General features: G+C 48.1%; 1 protein-coding gene across 1 annotated transcript in view; it reads right to left on the reverse strand.

The window, feature by feature from the left end:
* Window positions 1-450: 450 nt before the first annotated feature.
* Window positions 451-21,952, reverse strand: part of LOC144173358 (BDNF/NT-3 growth factors receptor-like) — a 523,417-nt gene continuing 501,915 nt past the window's right edge. The window contains exons 8-9 of the mRNA XM_077701827.1: window positions 13,664-13,822; window positions 451-1,234 (exon numbers count right to left, since the gene is read on the reverse strand). Coding sequence (XP_077557953.1) covers window positions 965-1,234; window positions 13,664-13,822 — 429 coding nt within the window. The 3' untranslated portion in view covers window positions 451-964. The remainder of the gene's footprint in view (window positions 1,235-13,663; window positions 13,823-21,952) is intronic.

The raw sequence follows: 21,952 nt of genomic DNA on the forward strand, positions 1-21,952 counted from the left end.
ACCACAAACGCATGTGCACCGAGAGCACAACACGTGCGTCGGGCCAAAAGCCCAAATGGTCTGGTTAGCGGTGACAACGTAACAAAGACAACCTAGATAACAAGGCCTGCACGTGGCTTTATTACAGGTGTGGAAGGCCGAATTAACAGGCGCGAAAGGTAAGTATGCCTGCCTTGCTATCTTGGTAGTGACACAACGCAGCGACAAACATTTGCAAGGATTAAGTAACAGCTGCAACAAGTTTTTTTTTTAAATCTCTCTCCTTCTCCACCTGGGCCCCAGATTGCTCGTTTCAGGCCTCTCACTCACACAGCTAGATCTGCACAGTGCGCGCAGCAGCGGGCTCGTCATATATATATATATATATATATATATATATATATATATATATATATATATATATATATATATATATATATATATATATATATATATATATATAGAACCACTACTTTGTTAGCATTCAACTCCTGCGTAGAGAAAAATAGTCGGAATTGAAATGTAGCCATGCCACGAGACGTCTTTATCACAGTATATGGATGGCATATTGAGGAAACGAAATCGAAACTTGTATTACGGAATTCTGGGGCTGTGCTGCTGAGCACGAGGACGGGAGTTCCAGTGGCGCCATACTCACGCATTAATGTTTAAGGTAATATTTCAGAACCACTCAGGGACTTACTGTGACCAAGCGTTACACAAAGAATGTCGGCCGTGTGAAATTTCGTCTCAGCGCAAAAGCTGGAGCTAACAAGTAGCGGCTGCGAGCTCGGAAACTCTCCCTCTTTTTCTTCTTCCTGCCTTTGCGGAAAGCGCTTCCTGCTCGTATAGTTTAGCCCAAGAAGCGCCAAAACAAGCCTCCTTCCACAAGAACCGCGTATGCTGACAAGTGGTCGAAAGCAAGCCTTCCGCTCAGACTAGCGACGGGCATTGCGTCGCTGTGCCGCGCTCTGCCCCGCGCCGTTCACAGGGACAGGTGGTGGAGGAGCTCCGGCGGCGCCTTGGGCACCAGGTAGTCCTCGCTGTCCAGTTCGTCGTCGAGCAGCTCCGGCTCGTCGTGCTGCGGCGGCGGCAGCGGCGGCGGAAAGGTGTCCAACAGCCGCTTGTAGATCTCGTCGAACGTGAGCCGGTCGCGCGGCTCGGTCTTCCAGCAGCCCGCCATGACGGTGCACACGTGCGGGGGGCACTCCTCGGGGGGGCTCAGCAGGATGCCCTGAAGGATGAGCTTCACCACCTGCGAGGGCAAGCGTAGCTTCTCTGGTTGGCGCCGTATTTCCTGCTCGGAAAGCACTGGGTCGGGGTTAACACTGACACATGGAAGCGAAGGTACCGAGTGCCCTGTGGCACCTTTTCCAGTTAGGTGTAAATAATTAAAAGTAACACTTATACCAAGGACAAAATACCGGAAAATTTAAAAAAATCAAAGGAGACGCTGAAGCTTTGCTTGAAAGCGTGGAGCGCGATAGTGTTATAGGGCTGCTTTCGCATCAAATCAACATTGTTTCATCCCCTTTGTGCCCCTCGTGCAGTGTGACTGGTGACATTGATCACTTCATTATGAACTGCTCCAAAACCAACCCTGAGCGGACGAACTTTTTTCGTTATCTCCAGAAGTTAGGAGTGCCCCGTGCTACATCGGAGGACATTATTTTTCCTAGGGACCACTGGATTGTGCGAAGAGAGGTGTATCATCTCTTACTCGGATTTTGCAGTCCACAGGACTAAGTGAGGTGTGGTGACTTTGAGAGTTTTGATGTGGTATTGGGGACGATTAGGCGGAGCAATTGCCGGCAGCTATGCAAGGCTAAGTCCGCCTTATTCAACAATACTTACTACTACTACTATATTCGCATCACAAGGACATTTTGCGAGCGGTGAAAACTTTCCGCTCCTGTTCGCCGGCCACCTGATGGGGCAGCTCCTCAGTATGCCGGGGGCTTCACAAGGGGCGCCGCAATGTGGCGCTGCGGGATTTCTCGCTCACACTCAACGCCGCCGATGATGCGATCTTTTCTGCAAACGGGGACCATTGCGATACGCGTTAATAAATTCAGGACTATAACCACTAATTCCACATTTACAAAAATTATAGAGAAAGCTTTAATGAAAAAAATCATGCACCTTTCCGTCAAACGGCGACGATGGTTGAACGCGAAGCTTTCTCGTGACGGATTCTTTGGTTGTTGTCTGAGTTATGCAAACCGCCTCGACCATGTCGAAATGGAGCAATTGGATGGACGCCGGCTTCCTAACGCGATGGAGCCATGGTTCGATTCCGGCCACGGGTAGCGTTTTTTTCTTTCGCTTCGGCGTTTTCGCGTTACAAGCGCCGTCAGTGAGAGCGCTAAAGCTTCGCCTTAAAAATTGAATATAATATTTTCTAATCGTACGCAAACTGCGCAGCAAAAAGAAAAAAAAAAGCAGTTGGAGCTCACGCATGGCACATACACAACTGTAATGGCTAATGAAATAAAGGAAACAAATAAAAAAAGGTGCGAATGCAGCGTCATGTCCTTATTTTTGCAAAAATGTCAGAACTGGTTGTCATTTTAACGCACCAGAAAATGTAACTGGTTACGCAAGACAGGCTATCCAAGCAAACGCACGAAATTGTGTAACAGCGTCTAGTAAAAAGCAAAATGATTTCTAAAATCAATGATTGCGAAATAAAAACAGAATTAACACAACTGGATCCCCCCGAAACACCCTATGATGTGACCTGTTTTCTAATAGAACAGGCTTAGACTTATTGAATGAATCTCCCAACGGACGACGTGATTATACCAGAATTCACAGGTTACATAGGAAAGAGAAAATGTGTAAATAAAGAAGAATAAACCTCCTACAAGCACTTGCAATACTATACAATTAGGCGACGAAAACGACAACTCACTTTTCAGCTATTAAAACGAAAACTTCTGCTTGTCGGCGATATATTACAAGAAAAAGGACCACCAATTATGCAGTTCACGAACAGCAACTTCAGACTGGTAAGAAAAATGGAAATTTTAGTCGTTTACTTTGATAATAAATTTGGCTCTGTGCCCTATATTAACGGTCATGGGGAAGTGAGCAAGTAAATGTATATTAGGTACATTTACAGGTGGCGGAAAATAGGGAATAAGAAAAAAAGAATTACGTTGTAATCACCATTTTCAAACGTCAACTTCAAGTAAATAACACTGATCACTAATTAGGGGATGACCCAATTTCATTGAAACAGAGGGATCAATTGGCAAAGAAACAGGAAGCTTAATTTTTTGAAAATAAAGCCTTGAAATATAAAAATAAGGAAGTTTACAAAACCTGGGAAGTAATGATGTTTTAAAAATGACCAAATTTCTCGAATTGGATTTCAGGCATAGCGCTCACACTGTTTTATTGTGAGACATAAAAATAAAAAAAAAATATAACAATCATTCAGGTGAAGTCGGGTCGCCAAAAGAACTATACCTCAAGGCAAATTGTCACTTAACATGAGTGAAGGCTTTTTGTATTGTATTGTAATATCGTTATTATACTCGGGTGCAAGTTAAGAACGGCAATAGCTCATGCAGGGTGTTACTCCGCCGACGCGACGGACCGGGATGTCAATTCGCGCGCGCGCGTTTTCAAAGGACATTGAGCTTACTGCGTGACATCGTCTTCTTTTTCACACCTTCTCTTTTTTTTCAGTCGATGCAGGAATTTAAAGGAAGATTAAGTGCGAGAAATTACGAAAACGCCTCGTGTCACGCTCGAAATACTCGTAGTAAGGCACTTTGAGTGCTGCGCGGAGTAACAGCCGGGTGCGGTGATGAGGCGCAGCGTCAACTTTCGTTGCCTTTCTTAATCCCGGAGTATACTACGGCTGGTTATTATGCCGTTTCCAGTCGTAGGGACGCTGGTTGTAGTCTTTATATGATATTTTGCTCATCGAGCATTTGTACCGATCCTTTAATTTTACATTCCGTTTTTTTTATTATCGTAGTCTTATTATTCATTTGTTGGCGGTACCAGAGGGAATTTTTCGTGTTCTGGGTTTGTTCTTTCTTGTGGGGGCCGGGGGGGGGGGGGGGCAGTTACTAAAAAAGTCACTATATAGACTGCGCTGCCATAGAGCCGCCCGATCTGCTTCTGCCACGGTACACATGAATTACGGGTGCCTGCGTAATGGGAAAGCGTCAGATCAATAATAAGCCTCCATATATGATTTGAATCGAGAAATGTGGTGCGCGCTGTATTCCCCCCAGGATAACTTAGCGCGGCAAAACGCATTGCCCGCATTACCGCAGCGTCGACCACCTTTTCCCAGTCACATTGTGGGCTAAGCCTCGTCTTCATCCCACTTTTGCCGCTTGACCGGAGTGATTACTCTTTCGGATGCGGTGCGGGGAAGCAGCTCCACGGGTGTTTCTAAGAGAGTGTTCTGAGCGTCGTGGTTACGGCAATCAGTGAAAATAGGCTCCCACGCGAAAGTAAATCTGTCATCACTTACTGGCTTTCGCGAAACTAATTACAATATCAGGAGGAGGTGAGCTGACTCAAGTAATTTAGCAACCAGGAAGCCATGTGTGTTAAGGATATGCATCCGTCTTCCGGATTAGCCCTTAAAAGGGCCGTTGGATATATTGTGCCCCTACGCTCCCAGCTCCACATATGGGTGGCGGGCACGGTGTAAGTGCCCCTCCGCCCTTGCGTGCCTCCGGGGACGCCCGAGTGTAGCATTTACGCTGCATTCGCGCACCTTGCTCCCCATTTGCGCGCACACACGCGCTCTCAAAGAGAAAAAGTTGCAATAAAATGTTTTTACGCCTTCGCAGCTCTGAAGGATACGACGAGCTATACATTACCGAGACAAAATAGGCGGCGGTTGAAACATAACAGGCATGGCTTGTTGCTAGCATGCGCAGTTACAGAAATTAGAATAAAGAAAAAAAATAGTGCAAATGTTCAACTGTTCCCTCTGTCAAAACAAAACAAAACAAAAAAAGTAGGGAGGAGTGAGGGGAGTATAGGCAGAAAAAGCGAGTACGGTTTTATTTTTTTCGTTCATTCAATCTTTTTGCAGAAATGTCGGCTTCTTCATGGGATGGAGTGGGCAGATAGAAGGGAACGACGGATACAGTATCAGTTGCCGCAAGGCAGGCCTGATTTATGGCAGCTATTACAGCCCAACGTTGCAGCAGCCCGCGGGGGTACATCCATCACGCCTGTCGGTCACCACTCAATCGCCTGCAGAGCGTGTGGAGGCAAATAGGAAAGACAAAGTCAATAAAATCAGCTGAACGCGCGAAGGCTGCTCGGCTCGCCGCTGGCTTTAAATCGGTGTAAGTTTGAGGGCCACTATCAAACTCGCTAGGAAAAGCCCGAGGATATGTTTGCGCCGTTAACCGTATAGTTTACAGCAAAAACAAAACAAAAGTCAATTTTACAGCTGTCCGGCTGCTCGGCACATTGACAGGACCGGCTGGGTTCTTCCTAATAGCAGACTCTGTTGGGGAAAGACCAGGAAGGAACCAGCAGAGCAAATCAGTCACGACCTCGAAGTTGACGGTGCAATATTCGCGCGTGAATTAATTGTGTGGCTCGTCCCCGTTTCCCGCTGTGCTGGCCGGGCGATGTTTTTCGGAGGGGGCGTGTGCGCACATCTTGTCGAAGCCATTTTCATTGAAACAAAGCTAAAGACATGGCATCCTCAAAATACAAAGAGGCAGGACATAATCCATCCACAGGGGTGTCATCTTCTGGCGCTTAGTTGATTCACCATCGTGTTATAAGCAACAATGCGAATAATATTTTATTCTTCTCCGCTGCAATGAGAAAACAAACTACCACAACGTCACCAAAAATGCGGTAATCGAGTTTACTAGGAAGCTTGCGGCGTGTCCACAGGGAGGCGAAGCTAAAGTTTGCTGGGCGAGGGCAGCGCTGCACTCTCCCCTCCGCGGGAGTACGCGGAGGCTGCCGCCGCTTTGGCACGTGCTTTTTTCGCTGCGCGCGTGCTGCATTTTTCGCGCTAGGAAGAGGGCTGGGTAAAATTTTCTTTTGACTTATGAAACCATACGCGTCAGCACGTGTCCAGCAAGTTCGGTTTAAACGTAGAGTAGTTACTGAGTTCATTTTTGTCGACGTTTGTCTTGTCGTCTGCTACAGACGGGCCGCCTGCTACCCGCCGCTCGACCGGCAGACTGCCCCGACGATTTTAAGGGGGGAAACTCGTTGTTCTGCGGTCGTCGGCTGCTGTCTTTTCATCTGCAAGGCGACAGCTGTTCAGCTTGTCACAGCGTACTTTTCTCTTGTTTGTTACTCCCATCGCGTGCTCGCGCTTCGGACATCCGGATTTTCTGGACTGCAGCAACACTGGGGCTTGCAAGAAATGTAAGATACGTGATTGATTATGGTTAATAGGTTATTTCTTACTCTTAAACAATCAGCTGCATCTTATAAAAACGCACTAGAAAGGCACACGCTAATTAAAGGAGCCATGAAGACAAAATACAAGTTGGATTTATTAGAAAGACTGATTAGTCCGGATAACAATGATACCAATATCATCGCACTCTTCCAACAAATAACGGAGATATTAAAGAAAACGTGTGAAGCAGTCGCGACCCCCTAGCCAATTTCCCGCAACTTTTCTATGACGTCACGGAAACTTGTTTATGCGATTGAAGGCCGCCTAACTGACGTGTCGCGGCGGCACATGACTGGACGTCTGTAATGGGGCCTCTAGTTCCATTTGACCGCATCACTTGAGTGCTAACGTGCAGTTAACGCACTGAAAATTATGTTTTATTGCTGGCCCGTGTGACGTCATTCTTGCTCATAACACGTCACTGTGGCGCAAAATTTGAAAGGTTTTAAATACTTCTTGCTTTTTTTTCGTTAAAAAACGTCTTTTGTGGCTGTAATGGAGCTGAGTGAGATACTGAATACTAGTTCTTTCAAATTAAACCAACTTGTATTTTCTCTTCATGGCTCCTTTAAGGGGTGCGCTGACAGCGCCGCATTTCCATTTTACTTGTCCTTGAAGAAATTTTTGTTCGCAATGTTTGTCACCCGCTTGGAGTACAAGTACGGGTAAGAGTGACAGTTCGCGGAAACAAAAGAACAGCTTGTGGCGTATAACTTTTAATTACTATTAATATAGAGAATTTGGTGTATACCTCTTTTAATTACCAGTATTTGTAAATGTGGGGAAAAAAACGAACAACGCAGCAATCCCTTCCAGAACACAAGTCACAATGATAAGACGGACCAGAGCTACTACAGCCAGGTAAATCGCTAGAGACTATTTTTTTTCACCCATGCAAAATGTCAACCTATTGTGTTATATATGGACTTCATTATATATGGACTTCATTATATGGACTTCATTATATAAGTTCATTTATTATAGGGGAAAACAATCATTGGCAGCATGCATTAAAAAAAGTGTAGAGGGGAGGACTCGTTAGAACACTAGTTCGCATTTTCAAAGCCGGGTAATGTAATCTGAAAGTACACAGATACAAACAAAAATGTGCCAACTTATTTCACCTTTCGAACTGCAGTGATCCATGCTTACCGTCTATCCTTTTGGTGCGCTTTCGCGGGGAATGTGCAGAATTTAACGAATGGATCCTCTTCTTTCGCCTTGTTACTGTCGTGGCAGCTGACCATGCAACAATATGGGGGGTTTGCTTCGCTTTCAGTTTCATCTTTTCGTTTCGGGGGAGTGAGGAGTGTTCCCGCCGCCCTTTGTACGTGCTGGCTTAAGTGGCTCGCGCAGCCGGTGGTCGCTTTGTACGCATTCGTGAGTAGGGGGCTGGATGCCTCAGGCGGTGCGGGAGACAGCGCCCACCCCGAGCTGCACGTGCACTTGCCACACGCGGAGGAGCGGGCCGGGGGGCGTCTGCTTAGGGCGCTGAAAAGCCGTCCACCAGACGCAGTCGGTTCGCGATGACTGAGGTGGTTAGACCAGCCAAGGGTCGCCCACAAGAGTACTCTTTATCCCGTGAAACCGCCGGGGCGCTCGGCCGTTCGACTGGCGCGTAGCAGACGACGCGTCTCTAGCAGACGACAAGACAAGCACCGGCAAAAATGGACCCAGTAGCTACTCTACGTGTAAACCGAACTTGCTGGACACGTGCTAATGTGTATGCTTTCATAAGTCGAAAGAAAATTTTACCCGGACCTCACCGTAGCGCGATAAATGCAGCACGCGCGCAGCGAAAAAAGCACGTGCCGAAGTCGCGGCGGCAGCCCGGGCGCACCCCCGCGGAGGGGAGAGTGCAGCGCCACCCGGCGATCGTTCCGGAGCCTATACCGCATTTATCAATAAGGTATTCAGGAAACGGCGACGCGAAATCCTACAGTGTCCGCTCGTGGTCATTCACATTACTAATGAAACAAGTCAGTGAGCAAGTACACTGATTTTGAAAGTGCAGTGATTACGACGCCTGCGCGGATGACTGTGACTCTCCGTTTGCTCTGATTCTCCGTTTAACGCAACTTGAAAGGTACCAAACCTCACCATATTCGAGAAAGACTTGAATACACGTCGTTATTCTGATTGAATTATTCTATTCCCGACCAAACAGCCCCGTTAACAACCTCATCAATGTCTATGGAGGCATGTGACCTGGCTGGCAAACAAGGCAACACCAATACAAGGGAGAGGCCTACGCGGCATGTCGAACGCGAAGATGAATTCCAGGCAGCAGGTGCTGCAATGGAACTGCAGAGGCTTCGCCGTTCGTGCTGCGGAGCTAACGGAGCGCCTCCGGCACGGTCCAATCCGGGTTCTTCTGTTCCAAGCAACGGACTGTCTTTCGGTTCACCTCACGGGCTACAATACCTATTCGTGTCCAACGATACTTAGAAGAAAGACATGGTAAAGACAAACAATCACCCGCACAGGGGCCAAGCTGTGGTGCTCGTGGACAGATGTTTACGGCCAATTTGTGTAGACATTAGTGACATTTGTACACAGTGGCGCGTAGTGGTTGCTGTCATCAGCTATTCGAGGTGTCAGGTTAATGGTTGCATCAGTATACATACGTCCTGCTGTGGGTGATGGCGAGGACCCCGCATGGACCATAGCTGTTTGTCGTCGAGCGCAAGGTTTGCCTGTTCTAATTGGTGGAGATTTTAATGCTGCTCATGCAGCTTGGGGCTACACTAAGGTACCAAGAAGGGGTTCTGCATTGATTGGGGCAATGGAGGCTGTCCGCCTTTAGCTTCTAAACGAGATTGGAACCCGCCTCGCCGACCATGCCAGGCAGACCGACAGTTCTCCGGACGTGACCTGGGCAAGCATGGCTCTCAAATGCGAATGGCACACCTGGCCAGATACCCTTGGTAGCGACCATTTCTCAATCGCAGTGCAGCTGGAGTGCCTCAAAGGTCACCGTGAGTCACGCCAGACCTAGGTGATCCGCTGGGACAAATTTAGAGAGGCTCTGTTACAAACTCCATCCGGTGAAAGCCATGTTGAAAAACACGTCTCGGTCGCCATTGTAGACGCTATGCACGCGGCGACCGAAACGGATAGGGTGAAGGCGGACACTCCGAATCCCGACATTCATTTACTCAACCTTTGGGCCAGTCACCTTCAGGCACACCAACGATACCGCAAAAACGGCAAAACACTTTCGCTGCGGATTAAGCTGAACAAGGCTACAGCCGCAGCTAGTGAGTACTCCAAGAAGTTTCACAGAGCTCAATGGAACGCGCACTGCTCCTGATTCAACCGAATAACCGGCCAGTCCGAAATTGGGAGACCGTTTCGAGCCATGCAAGGAAAGCGGCGAATGCGCACAGCTGGCCCGAAACTTGCCCTTCGCCTCAACGTTGACGAGGCCGCTTTCGCTTAAATGGCACAGCTGGCTAGAACCTTGCCCTTCGCCTCAACGTTGACGAGGCAGCTCTCGCTTAAATGGCACAGCTGGCCAGAACCTTGCCCTTCGCTTAAACGTTGACGGGGCCGCTCTCGCTTAAATGACACAGCTGCCCAGAACCTTGCCCTTCGCCTCAACGTTGACGAGGCCGCTCTCGCTAACAGGGAAACAAACGTTTCCTTCCCACAGCCATTAGATGCATGTTCACCTACAGAACCCAAGGCAACCGCAGCAATAGAAACGCATGAAAAACCTATGCACACTCCATTTACGATGGCCGAGCTGCTTACGGCAATCAGCCAGTAAGCGTCAGCAAGCGCGCCAGGACCTGGTGGCCTTACATGTTCCGCGCTCAGAAACCTTCCTGACAACATCCTAGCACAACTACTTGATTGGTTCAATGACATCTGGAAGGAGTTCTGGGTGATATGAATTCGTAAGCCTGGGAAGCAACCAGACAAGTTGGAAAACCTGCGCCCTATTTCACCTACTTCAAACGTCTTCAAAGTGACGGAGCGCATGGTTCAATGTTCAGGATTCAGCATGGCTCAGCATTCAATGACACTTGGAAACTACTATCCAGCTTGGGGATACGCAAACGGGGTTACGCCCCGGCCTTTGCGCGCAAGACAGCCCGCTTCTCCATTCAACGTTGAAAGAAGCTGTACATCAGTTGACCCGAGTATCGTAGTAGCAAGTGATGTACGAAAAGTTTTTGACTCCGTTCCTCATGACTCCGTCGTGGAAAAAGTGCGACGTCGAGACTCACCAGGAAAGTTCATACACTCTTTCTTGAAAGAGCGAAGCGTCCGCGTCAAGGTGGGGCGGGTCTTTGGAGAGAAAACAGCAAACCGAATAGGTGTACCTCAAGGGGCAGTGCTGTCGCATATCTTACACAATTTACGCCGATCACATCACCATCTGGTCGACGGGTGGCTCGCTAGGCGAACAAGAGCAGGTTCTGTAGCAAGGACTGGACACAATCACTGACTTTCTGGGGACAGTGGATCTCTCACCTTCTCCAGAAAAGAGTCTTTGTCGTGGAAGGCAATTACCGCCTTCCCAAGCAGCAAGTGAAGGACCGCCTTACGCTTTGTATGAATGGAGCGACATTGCAAGCGAAAGAGAGTGTTCGTATTCTCAGTTTCTCTGTTGATGAGGATGGTGGGTGCGGAACATGGATGACGCAACTTGTCCGCACGTGGAAGAGCACAACTCACCTAATTAAACGAGTCCCGCCCAAATCATGGGGAACTGACGAGAGCTGCCTGCGTACAATTGTAAACGGTCTCTTGGTTTCCAAAACAATGTACGCCATCAACTATACATACCTCACAAATAAAATGGCAGAAGCTTGAAATCCTGCATCGTGAAGCTCTGCGCGTCGTTACAGGATTACCAAAATTTACAGCCAAGGACGTTTTATACTCACAAGCGCAAGCTAATACACGTGAAGACATAGCCGAGGGCAGACGGATTCGACAATTTCAGCTTCAAGACAGCACCAATGCAGGCAGGAGACTTCTCAGAGCTGGTTTCGAGCTTCCCGGCAGACATCGGCACGAACGGCCGGTTCCGCCTTAGGAGGAGATTCTTGCGAAAACGAACAAGCCACTACCGAAAAATCTCGGTCACGACAACCCAAGACGAAGGAAAAGGAAGGTCCTCCTAGATAGCCACTGGAGACAGAGATACCCCAGCAAGTCGTACCCTGCACCGTCTACAGAGACGGTGCAGTTGAACATGACCGCGTCTAACTCTGCTGGTACAGCCTCGAAGACCGAAGCGAAAATGCACATTTGCGCTTTCTCAAAATTTCCAGCCGAGAAGCCGAGCTAAGGGACATCTTGCTTGCCTTGACTGAACATGTAGGCAAACATGCAAGCACCATCGGCCCTCCCGAACGCATAATAATTTACACAGACTCAATGGACGCAATTCGTGCCCTTGGTTCACGCAAAACCACTAGCCGCACTGTCCGCAGAATCAAGAAAGTCATTGCTGAATGCCAACAGAGTGGCCTGCAATACCAAATCCGATGGGTCCCTGGACATGATGGGATTGAACGCAGTGAAGAGACCCACAGCATCGCCTGGGAGCAACTTCGTATTCCCCCCGAGCAAGACTGTTTAGAATCCGCAGATTCAGATGCGAGGCCGACATTGACACACATGACGGTGCTGCTTTGGCGAAGGCCGAGCGGGAGGCCGTTCTTCAAAACAGAGCACCGGAAGACCCCAACCCGCTGCGCCCCGGATTCAGCTGTTGGGCAGCAGTGCGGATAAGGCGTATCCTCGGTATTCAATGGCGTGGAATGCATGCAGGCAACCAAGTGTGCGCCGCCATATCTGTGGCCAAGCGTCTGTTGCTAGGCGACGTTGTGCGCACGGCCCGAAGATCAGGCACCCCTCTTCTCCTCCATGCAACCGTGTGAGTGCGCCCACGGCCTCCGCGATCGGCGTCCGGCGGCGCGCTCGTTACGTCGGGCTCCGCGGGATGGCGGCACTTGTCCGTGCTAACCACGACTGTGAAACACATGACTGTGTTTCACGTTACGAACTCTTCGCCGAACGCAAATTATTGCGTCGAGTTCACTGTGAGTGCGATTAATAACATCTCTGTTAGCGCCACAGTTTAGAATCGGATTGGAACGGAGAAGATGACGCACGCCGGTGTCTTTTTTTTCTTCGGCGTGCGGCCGCAGTGGCCCAGGCTGCGCCGTGTCCGTGGCGCATCGGCCATGTCTGTGGCCGTTTCCAGTGTTGCCAAGCGAAGAAATTGACCGCTAAACTTTTCAACGAATACCGTCTATAGAACGGGCACGGCCCTTACGCCTAGTACGGCTTACTACGTCTTCGAGCGTGGAAACCCGTGCAGCACTCCTAACTGCCAGAAATGGGTTATCGGGGCCCTGTGCAGTGCGCTACACCTCCTGTGGGAATTTTTGGCACTCAGGGTTCCTAGAGAACGCTGCCTAAAGAAGCTTTGCCCGCTATGACCGGCAGAATACGACTTCGGGTTAATCCACGTGGAGTCCCACCTCACAGGAAGAACCTACTGGACATCAATAAGAGCCTACTGGACAGCAACACTCTGCTGATTTCCATCAAAGGAGCCGGCATTGAGGACTGCTTCTAGCTGCCTTTCTTTCCCTGTTCTCCCCCCTTCTTACTTCCTATCCCATTTCCGACTCTTGACCGAGGCCTCCGGTCACATCAAGGGGACTTTTCTCGCTCCTTTTTTTTTCTTTCGATATGCGTGTGTTCATTCATTCATTCATTCATTCATTCATTCATTCATTCATTCATTCATTCATTCTGATCGAATTTCCCGCCACGGCGCAGCGCGGACCAAACAAACACAAGATCAGCATGCGCTGGGGCTTCAGCCCCACGAGGCATTGCCGCACGCTTATTTTAGCAGATAACAATCGCGCTATCTCGGTGTTCCTATGCCAGAACACCTGAGTGACGTCTGCACCAGCGCAGTTGCTATGCGTTGCGCCCCCTGAATTTTACAAGTAAAGTTGCCTCTTAGCAGTGTTGTTTGGAGGGAATAGATGCGCTGTGGTCCAGTAACACCACAGAAACGAATTGTCCGTGATATTCGTATCATCTTTGAGAGAAGATCGCGGATGCACGGGGCCTTGTTCGGAAAATAGCCAGGTTTCAGAAGAACGCAACGAAAGACTCATTGATGGCCTGCGTATTGGGAAACGACATCATCAGAAGGCGATGAACTCGCCAAGTGGGAAGTTCATAGATGAGCCCATCACACAAAAAGCATACAAATGTACGTACGTCTTCGTTTGAGTGGCCATAGTACGGCTGCTTTCCAAAAGTGAAGATCTCCCACAGGACCACGCCGTAGGACCACACGTCCGACTCGAGGGTGAACTTGCCGTACATTATGCTCTCGGGGGCCATCCACCGCACGGGCAGCATCCGGGAGCCCCGTATCTGCGCAAAGAACGGGCACGGTGCGTCACTATCCGCACACGCCACTTGGACACGTGTGAGCCCGGAAATGGAGGTCAACTCCTCTGCGACCGGGTAGACTTTCAAGCGATCGGGGAGTGTGTTTATGGCACACTGAATGCCGCGCATGCACGCAGTAGTTCTCCGAGCGATGGCGTTTAAGCGCCGCTCCCGTGGACATTTGTGACCGCCTGTCGACTTCCAAGGCTAGCTTTGTTCCTTTTTATTATCACAGAACTTACCTCTTGCGCGCTGCTGCAAAACGGGAGCGTTAAACATTACACGTTAGTGTTGAGAACATTCAGCGCCCAATTTTTAGATCAAGACAAGGAAGACAGAGCGTCGAGAAACGTCCACACGATGAATAGCTACTGACAATTTCAATTTTCAGCAGGAAAGCGGGTGTAGACTGAGTGTGTACAATGAGCCAGAAAGATGCGCCTGCGCACACTGTACATATTGGCGGACTGGCCGCGTGGAGTGTGGCCACACTGCATGCCTATCGGAGTAATTATCTCATGCCTGAGTGCAATTCAGTCCCCACATTTTACATACCCTCCTTCTTCAAGATGGTGGACCTGGCTACCCTCGGATCAGCTGACGGAACAGTCGGCGTTAGAGAACCTTGTTCGGGACATTTTCGACGCTTAATTTGCGTTTGAATAAAGTTTTTTCCTCCTCCTCCTCCTCCTCCTCCACGTCAAAAGACGGGAAGAAAGAAACAAGTGACTCAAACTCGATGTGACAGTAAATAAGTCTGACAATCGCTATGCTTTCGCCTTCAAAAACCGTACGCAGACTTAAGTGGCCGAGGATTTTTAGTGCGTAGCACATTGTTGCCCGGTACAGTGGTTTGACGGCTGCGGCGGCGAAGGCGATGTCCGCGTAACCGAGCGAGCGAACGAGACCTCCAAGGCAGAAAGAAAACGGAGAAGGAGCGCCTTGCGAAAGTGTGAGGGGGAGGGCGGTACGCGCTGCTATGGCGTCATTTCCCAGTGCGTCGCCACAGCTCAGTATGTCTCACTGCCCCCCTCACACTTTCGCCATGCGTCGCCACAGCTCAGTATGTCTCACTGCCCCCCCTCACACTTTCACCAGACGCTCCTCCCCCGTTCGTGGCTCATCGGAACCACGTGACATTTGCGCGGGAGGTTCAAACACGATTTACAACAACATGCTCGGCGGAGGCGACACACTGAGGTAACGGCTGAGTAGCGCGCGGCGCCCTGCGTTCGCTGATCACGCGATCACTTCCTGAGATGCAGCAGATATATGCTCCGTGACTGTGAAGACCGCTGTTCGCGCTGCGCACAAATTTTGCATTAGGGAGTATAGCTATAGTCATCTGCTTTTGTTTTGTCTCGAATCACTTCGGTTTCTAATAACCGTGCTCCTAAAGCATTAAAAAAATTGGGGAAGGGGGGAGCGGGACGAAAAAAGACTGAAACCCGCGTATTCCGAATCCGTCCTCCACTCGAGCCTCCAGCCGAGCAGACGGTCGAAAGCGAGTTTCGGTTTCATAAACTAACATCCACTCGAGGGTCTACTCTACGGAGGAGCCTCTCGGCGCTTCGGAGGAGCCATTCAAAGGTATCGTCTCTGCTATCTTGAAACAGCCCTCGAGTAGTATTTTCAAGATGGCCGCCTATGCTCTTCTGGGTTTCGAGCCGGCTCTGCTCGCTCGCACCTTTTTCAGAGTTCGCGCATCATGTATGCGCGATAACGAGGCATTTAATCAAGGTTGAGCGGATTTCCGCGCCGTGAAAGTGCCATGTCAGCGCATGAGGGACCGGCTGAATCCCCTCAACCACTTCAGCGTGGGCATATTCCTGTCGCGGTACCGCATTACCAAAGTGGCCGTGCTGGAGCTCCTGAGGAGCCTACTTTTCGAGGAAAACACCAGCAACCGCGTCCACCCATTAGCCCCTGCGTTGCAGCTGCTGGTTACGCTGCGGTTTTATGGTGCCGGTACATTTCAAGTGTGACGGGGACCTCGTCAACGTGTCGTCGCTGACAGTCACCCGTATATATCGTCAGGCGTTGGTCGGAGGTCGTAGCGGCGCACGTATTTCGAAGCGCTGTAACGTTTCCTGCGACGGCGGATGAGCTCCGAGATGTTTGTGCGGACTTGTCTTTATCCTCGCAATGACGAGGGTGTCGTTCTCATGTACCGCAGGCGATCACCTTGTAATTAAGATGTCAAACTTACCGATAACACGGCTACCGTAATCTGGTTACAGTGCGTATGGAGCAGACGATCACCCTAGCGAAACGAGCGAGCCTGTCGTTTTCTCGAAAGCGCAGTATTCCTTATTTTTTTCTTCGAGCCGCCTGTACTGCGAGGCTCCGCCACCTCCAGGTGTCCGTCGCTTCGTGCTCGTCCGCCACCTCCCGCTTGCATACGGCCGAACGGGGACATTCCTCCCAGGTGTGCCCTGGTGGCATTAAAATTACGCACGCAATACATTGTAATTAGAAAATTATGTGGGCTTTGATCTGCCGATAGTGGCGCCAACGGCAAAGAACAAATACCCAAGCGCTCACTGTGCCGGCAATTTGAGCCGATGATATGCGATGTTCACGCGTGAAAACAAACCGTCGTACGCCTGCAGCTCTTCGGCTGGCTTTGTTATTTTAGATCTTACTCGAAATGGGGGCGCTGGAACTCAGGGTATTCGATAAGATAAGAAAGAACGGGAGACACGACGGGATACGTGGAGCAGCGTACACACAAAAAACAAACAAACAAAAAAAAACAGATTTATCGACTGCTACCGAAGTGTGTGTGCAGTGTGGCCAGACCAGAAAACAGTTATCTCTATAGTTCATACCACAAGCTAGCTGCAGCACTGTGGAGACTACATTGTTATCAATAGTGCGCCCACTGAGGGCGCCTAACTCGCCGTGAAGGGGGTCCTGAAAGGACATTCTCTTCTCCCCTCTGGGCAAGTGGCACCGCAAGGCCCCGGCGCCTTTTGTCGCTTGCGCCCTGAGGGGTACAACAATGTAGCCTCCACAGTGCTGCAGCTAGCTTATGGTATGAACTATAGTTGTGTCCACCTGGTTCATGTCATTTTCGCGCTCCTCTCAATCACAGAAACTAATATTTCTTAAAATGCCTGTATAATTACTTAACAGAAAATAAAAACATTAAAAAGCTAATCGCGTACTTTCATGTCTTGAATAGAAATTTGCAATCACCTCTCCTGCAGGTGCCTTTCGCTCCTCATCCGAAACTGCGATCTCGAGGGTCGCTCGAAATGGAGGATTTCCTCAGAAAATTGACATAACCACGTTTATGAAATATGTTGAGACCTCGAGTGGAGGTGTTGCCCTATCGTCCACTCGACCGAGTGGAGGAAACACATGGAGTGGAGGAGGGATTCAAAATACGGGGGGAGGAGTTTACCCGCACATAGCGCTCCGCGAACTGCACGTGTTCCGCAGTTGACCGAACTATGCCCGCATTTGAGTAAGCAGGGATTCGCTCTCTACTCTGCCTGCTCTGCTCTGTGTTCCTTCACGCCTACGCCATCCGCGGGTACGAAGCGCACTCAGGGCGTTTAACCCTTTCCTGCCCAACGAAAAGATTTTAGAAGAAATGGCCACGAGTAATTAAATTTTGTGTAATTACCCCGTCCTAATGATTCCTATTTACCCCTTTCTAAAGAGTATTTCACACAGAAAACAAACCCACACATATGTGTGGGCTGGGCTTCTATTCGTATGATCCGCGGGTAGTAAGGATACCTAAAAACGGCATCAGGCGCAGAAAAACTGCATTTTTACGTATTATTTATAAGTTTTATATTGTTCAGGAGTACCTATATTATAAATAGGATTATGTGAAAATACTGAATAAGAAAGTTTTATTAATATAACTTATAATTATAATTAATATTATTATCACAAGTAATAACGGAACTAGTTCAAGGCTAAGGTGCAAGAAAACATTACCAACGAGCCAGCGCAAAACCGCGAATAAATGAGACACCAAGAAAGCAAGAAAAAAATTATTTATCGCTAGCGCTGCAGTGCACGAGCCCGCCACCCTGTACCGCCCAGCAAAATTTTCGTGACGACAAAAGCCTAGCCAAGGTAAATGCCTAGCCCACACATATGTGTGGGTGCATTTTTCAAGCGTGATGACGGAACGCATACGAAGGGAACTGGTGTATTTTTTAGCCGATCGTGTTTCTCCAAGTCCTGCAAGTCGTGTCTTACGCTGGTTATTCAGAAAATACGAGAATAGCAAGAAAAAATGTCAGTTTTTATCTTTAATGCGGCTAGCGTGACCGCGTCGGCTGGAGCGCCGTTTTAAATGTGCGATTTCTCGCCCCCTGGTGGCGAAATGAGTCAACTACCGAAACCAATAAAGTCTAGGAAGCGTTCGCAGCGACTACCCAGGGCTGTGAAACCGAAACCGAAACAGGTGCCCCTTAGTAAACGAATTTGTTGACACACACGTTTGTGTGGGCTGAGCCGTTAATATTCCGCGGGAGGCGTAAAAACGCATTCATTTTACTACTTCTACATTTTTGAACAAAAATAAAGTAACAGAAAAATGCGCCATTTAACAACTGTTGTTATTTGTCAAATTAAAACAACTATCATGAAGTAAATATACAGAATTTGTCTTATTTAATCCTATCTACCCTTCACGCTCAATGGTCGCCTGGTAAGAGGGACCTGCACAATTAATAGCATTGCGAGTTCACCTCTCAATGTCATGAGCACAATTGGCGGAGGCCGTTGACCCTGTTGTGGTTTGTGGTGTGTGATGATTGACATTATTTAAGCAAATTCCAAAGTAAGACACGCACTCTCTTAAGGGCTGCCTTAGGCACCTATTTCCCATAGCCCAACACACGTACAGGCGGGGACGAGTTGGGACGAAATGAGTTCGTGCACAGTGGACTGCGAGAGTCGTGTGAGCACTATGTAGCGGGCAAACACTTAGGCGGCCGCTGCGTGGTTTCGCGACGGGGTGTTTTCACGATAGATGGGACGGGCGTGTCCGGTCGACATCTTTATTTTGACGAAAATTTTATTCATACCGCCTTATGTGAATACTTTGTGGGGGGAAAAAATTCCCTTTCTCATAAATAATTCCCAAAGCCGGCTCGGGTCACTGGCGCGTTGAGCGGCTCGCGGAAAATCTGAAACTTCTACCGCAGTTAAACAAAAAACTACTGCAGAAATGCTTTGTATACTCTCAAATGATTTAGCACCTTCGTGTTTGGCTTGCAGAGCAAATTATTTTTAATAAAAATTCCCTATTTGAATACTTTTTTTGAAATTCCGTAATGTGGAGCCTTTTTTCGCGGTATCTAAACAAGCCAGGTAGTTAGTCTTTTTCTTCTACCTTTGTTCAATCTTCGTGCCAACATTAGTTTTTGTGTTGTCAAGATGGTTAAATTTGAAAAAAAGCATTGTACTGCACCTAGGTAACGCATTTTGGTGTATTTCGAAAGCCAACCAAAAAAAAGCTACCTTCAATTTTTTCGAACTTTCACAAATTAGAGCCAAGGTTGCTCGCTATTGCCTACATCCAAAACATGCTGCACTACTTTTGTTGTTTTGCAGCTAGAAAGCGCCAAATATGGCCTGTTGCGGTGACATACCCAAGTGATTTGTAAGAAGCTGATTACCGCGATGTTGGGCGAGAGGAAATCATTAAATAAACATTGCAGTGAGCCCGCGCTGAGACTAACTTGCAGCGTTAGGTGAAGCATTCCGGCGGCAATAAATAAGTAATGAAGGACGGCAGCTGAACTTCCTCCTTAGTTTCAGTGAGATATGATCGCATACATCCTGGCAAAACTAAAGGTATGAAACAAAATATAGTATAGCCAATGAGCTTAGCCGCCGTGAGCGATAACAGGAGGCGGCTTACGAAAAAAAAAATTGTCTCAAGCAGAAACTTCCGTAGCGTGAAAGATTTGGACACTGGAACAAAAGATCCCGTTCAGCCGACAAACGAGCACGTACATCCTGGCCTGTTTTTAAGGTCACTAGACGGCCGGCTGCCACCCTGAGACTCTCAGCATCTAAAACGCTTTGATTGCCGCTGACCCGCCATTGACCACTTCAATCAGCCTCACTGCCCTCCTGCTTCATGCTCAAACGAACCACAGTGAAGGCGTACGGCCTCGTCGGTGGTGCCACAGAAATCTCCGGGAACTAGTTCGTGTGTTCTGAAATTTTCAGTGAACAGACAATTAAACACGGGTGCTATTGCCGAAGTTTGAAGAGAGCGCGAGTACCAGATCAGACAACTGAAATGCATATAGTTATATATATATATGTATATAAGGATAAAGTGCAGTCTTTGTTCATTAAAGATATTTTTGTATTACTCTATGCCTCCGTTGTGTTCCATGCAAAACATTACGGCAATCATTTTAAGCCCAGTGGTCTTATAAAGGTCAGGTCTCGCTTTGCGCCGTTGAGACGCGACTAGTCAATAATTATGCACACGACCAAACATGGGCTCGGAAGCCGGAGCTTCAACATGATATTTAGGTGTCATGTACCTTATACACGTCCAATCTCAACAAAACATGCTCAGCGAAATGTTTCTTTAATGATTTTCTCTTTGTAACAGTCATTTATCGCCCTACATTGCGCTCATAAGCTTGTTCCAAACCACTTGAACATGTCTCCACAGTACTTCTAACAAGGCCATATCTGGCGATTTCTAGCTGCAAAACAACAAGAATAGCGCAACATGTTTTTGATGTAGGTGATAGAGAGCAACCTTGGCTTTAACTTACGAAAGTTTGACAAAAAAATTGGCCGCGTATCTGCTCCTTTCGTTGCAAATGTCGACAAAAGACGATAGTCTTTATTGACTTTTGCCAAGTAAATGCCTCCCTTCGCTTTCCCGCTCACCTCTCAAGTTGTTCCTCTTGCGTCGGTCTCCTCCCAAGGTAAAGACGCCAAAGGTTTGCTTAAATCATTTTAAATTTACCGCGTTCCACTGCTCCAGGCCGGGTGTCTGGATACCAACGCTGCCGTACGGCGGAGACGCGCGTGAATCGAGGCGCCACACTTAAACGTTGATAGAACCACGTTGCCCTATTCCACGTGCGTTCCAAGCAGAACGTGGAACCAATCTAGTGGAACCTTTAGTAACTGTTGCCAGTTGATTTCTTAAAATGGCGCGAGATGCTATAGTAGCGCGGGCGACAGCAGGCGACGGCGGAGTGAATTTTTTTCTGCAGTTGATAAAGTATTTAATTTCGCAAAAATCAAGCATCTATGATTTTTTACAAAGGAACACCGCAAATATTACTTCTGTATTAATTTGTTATCTTATATTTGCGTAATGTCTTGTTCTTCTTCAACAATATTGACAAGTATGAATGTTACACCGGATTTAGATTTAACTGTGACTATATAAGACTATTGTGCAGGCCTTGTTTTAATTTGGCCGGGTGGCTGAATCGAGTCACAGACAGACAGATAGACAGACAGACAGACAGACAGACAGACCAAAATTTCTGGGTTTAAGTAACCCAAGAAAGACTATCGTCTTTAAAATCGAAGACGACCTTTGTTTAATTGGCATTCAAAATATAACAAAATGCGTTACCTAGCTGCAGTACAGCGGTTCGTTCAAATTGAACCGCATTGATCACATGAACTAAAATTGCCATGATGATTGAATAAAGATAGAAGAATAACAGTAAAAAATTTCAGCTGCCTAGCTTGTTCAGATTCTAAGAAAAAAGGCCCCACATTTGGGAAACTTTCAAATTTCTTTTTTTTTAGTTTGAGAATTTTTAATCAAAGGAATTGGCTTTGCAAGCCAAACACGAATATAGTAAAGCAATTGTGAGTATGCGAAGTATTTACATAGAAAGAACTAGGGCGATAGCTGCAGCAGCTTCTGGTTTACAGCTGTAGAAGTTTCGGATTTTCTGCGGCCCGCTCAACGCGCCAATGAACCGAGCAGGCTTTGGGAATCTTTTTGAGAAAGGGAAAACTTTCTTCCACGAAATAACTTCTCATATGTTCTCCCCCGGGCACAAAGAGCTACTCATAAAATTTTTGTCAAAATTAAAGATTCCGACCGGACACGCCTGCCAGATCTTCGGGAAAACACCC

This window comes from Haemaphysalis longicornis, unplaced genomic scaffold, assembly GCF_048455015.1.
Source record: "Haemaphysalis longicornis isolate Haplotype H1 unplaced genomic scaffold, Haemaphysalis longicornis Haplotype H1 scaffold_1, whole genome shotgun sequence".
Taxonomy (NCBI): domain Eukaryota; kingdom Metazoa; phylum Arthropoda; class Arachnida; order Ixodida; family Ixodidae; genus Haemaphysalis; species Haemaphysalis longicornis.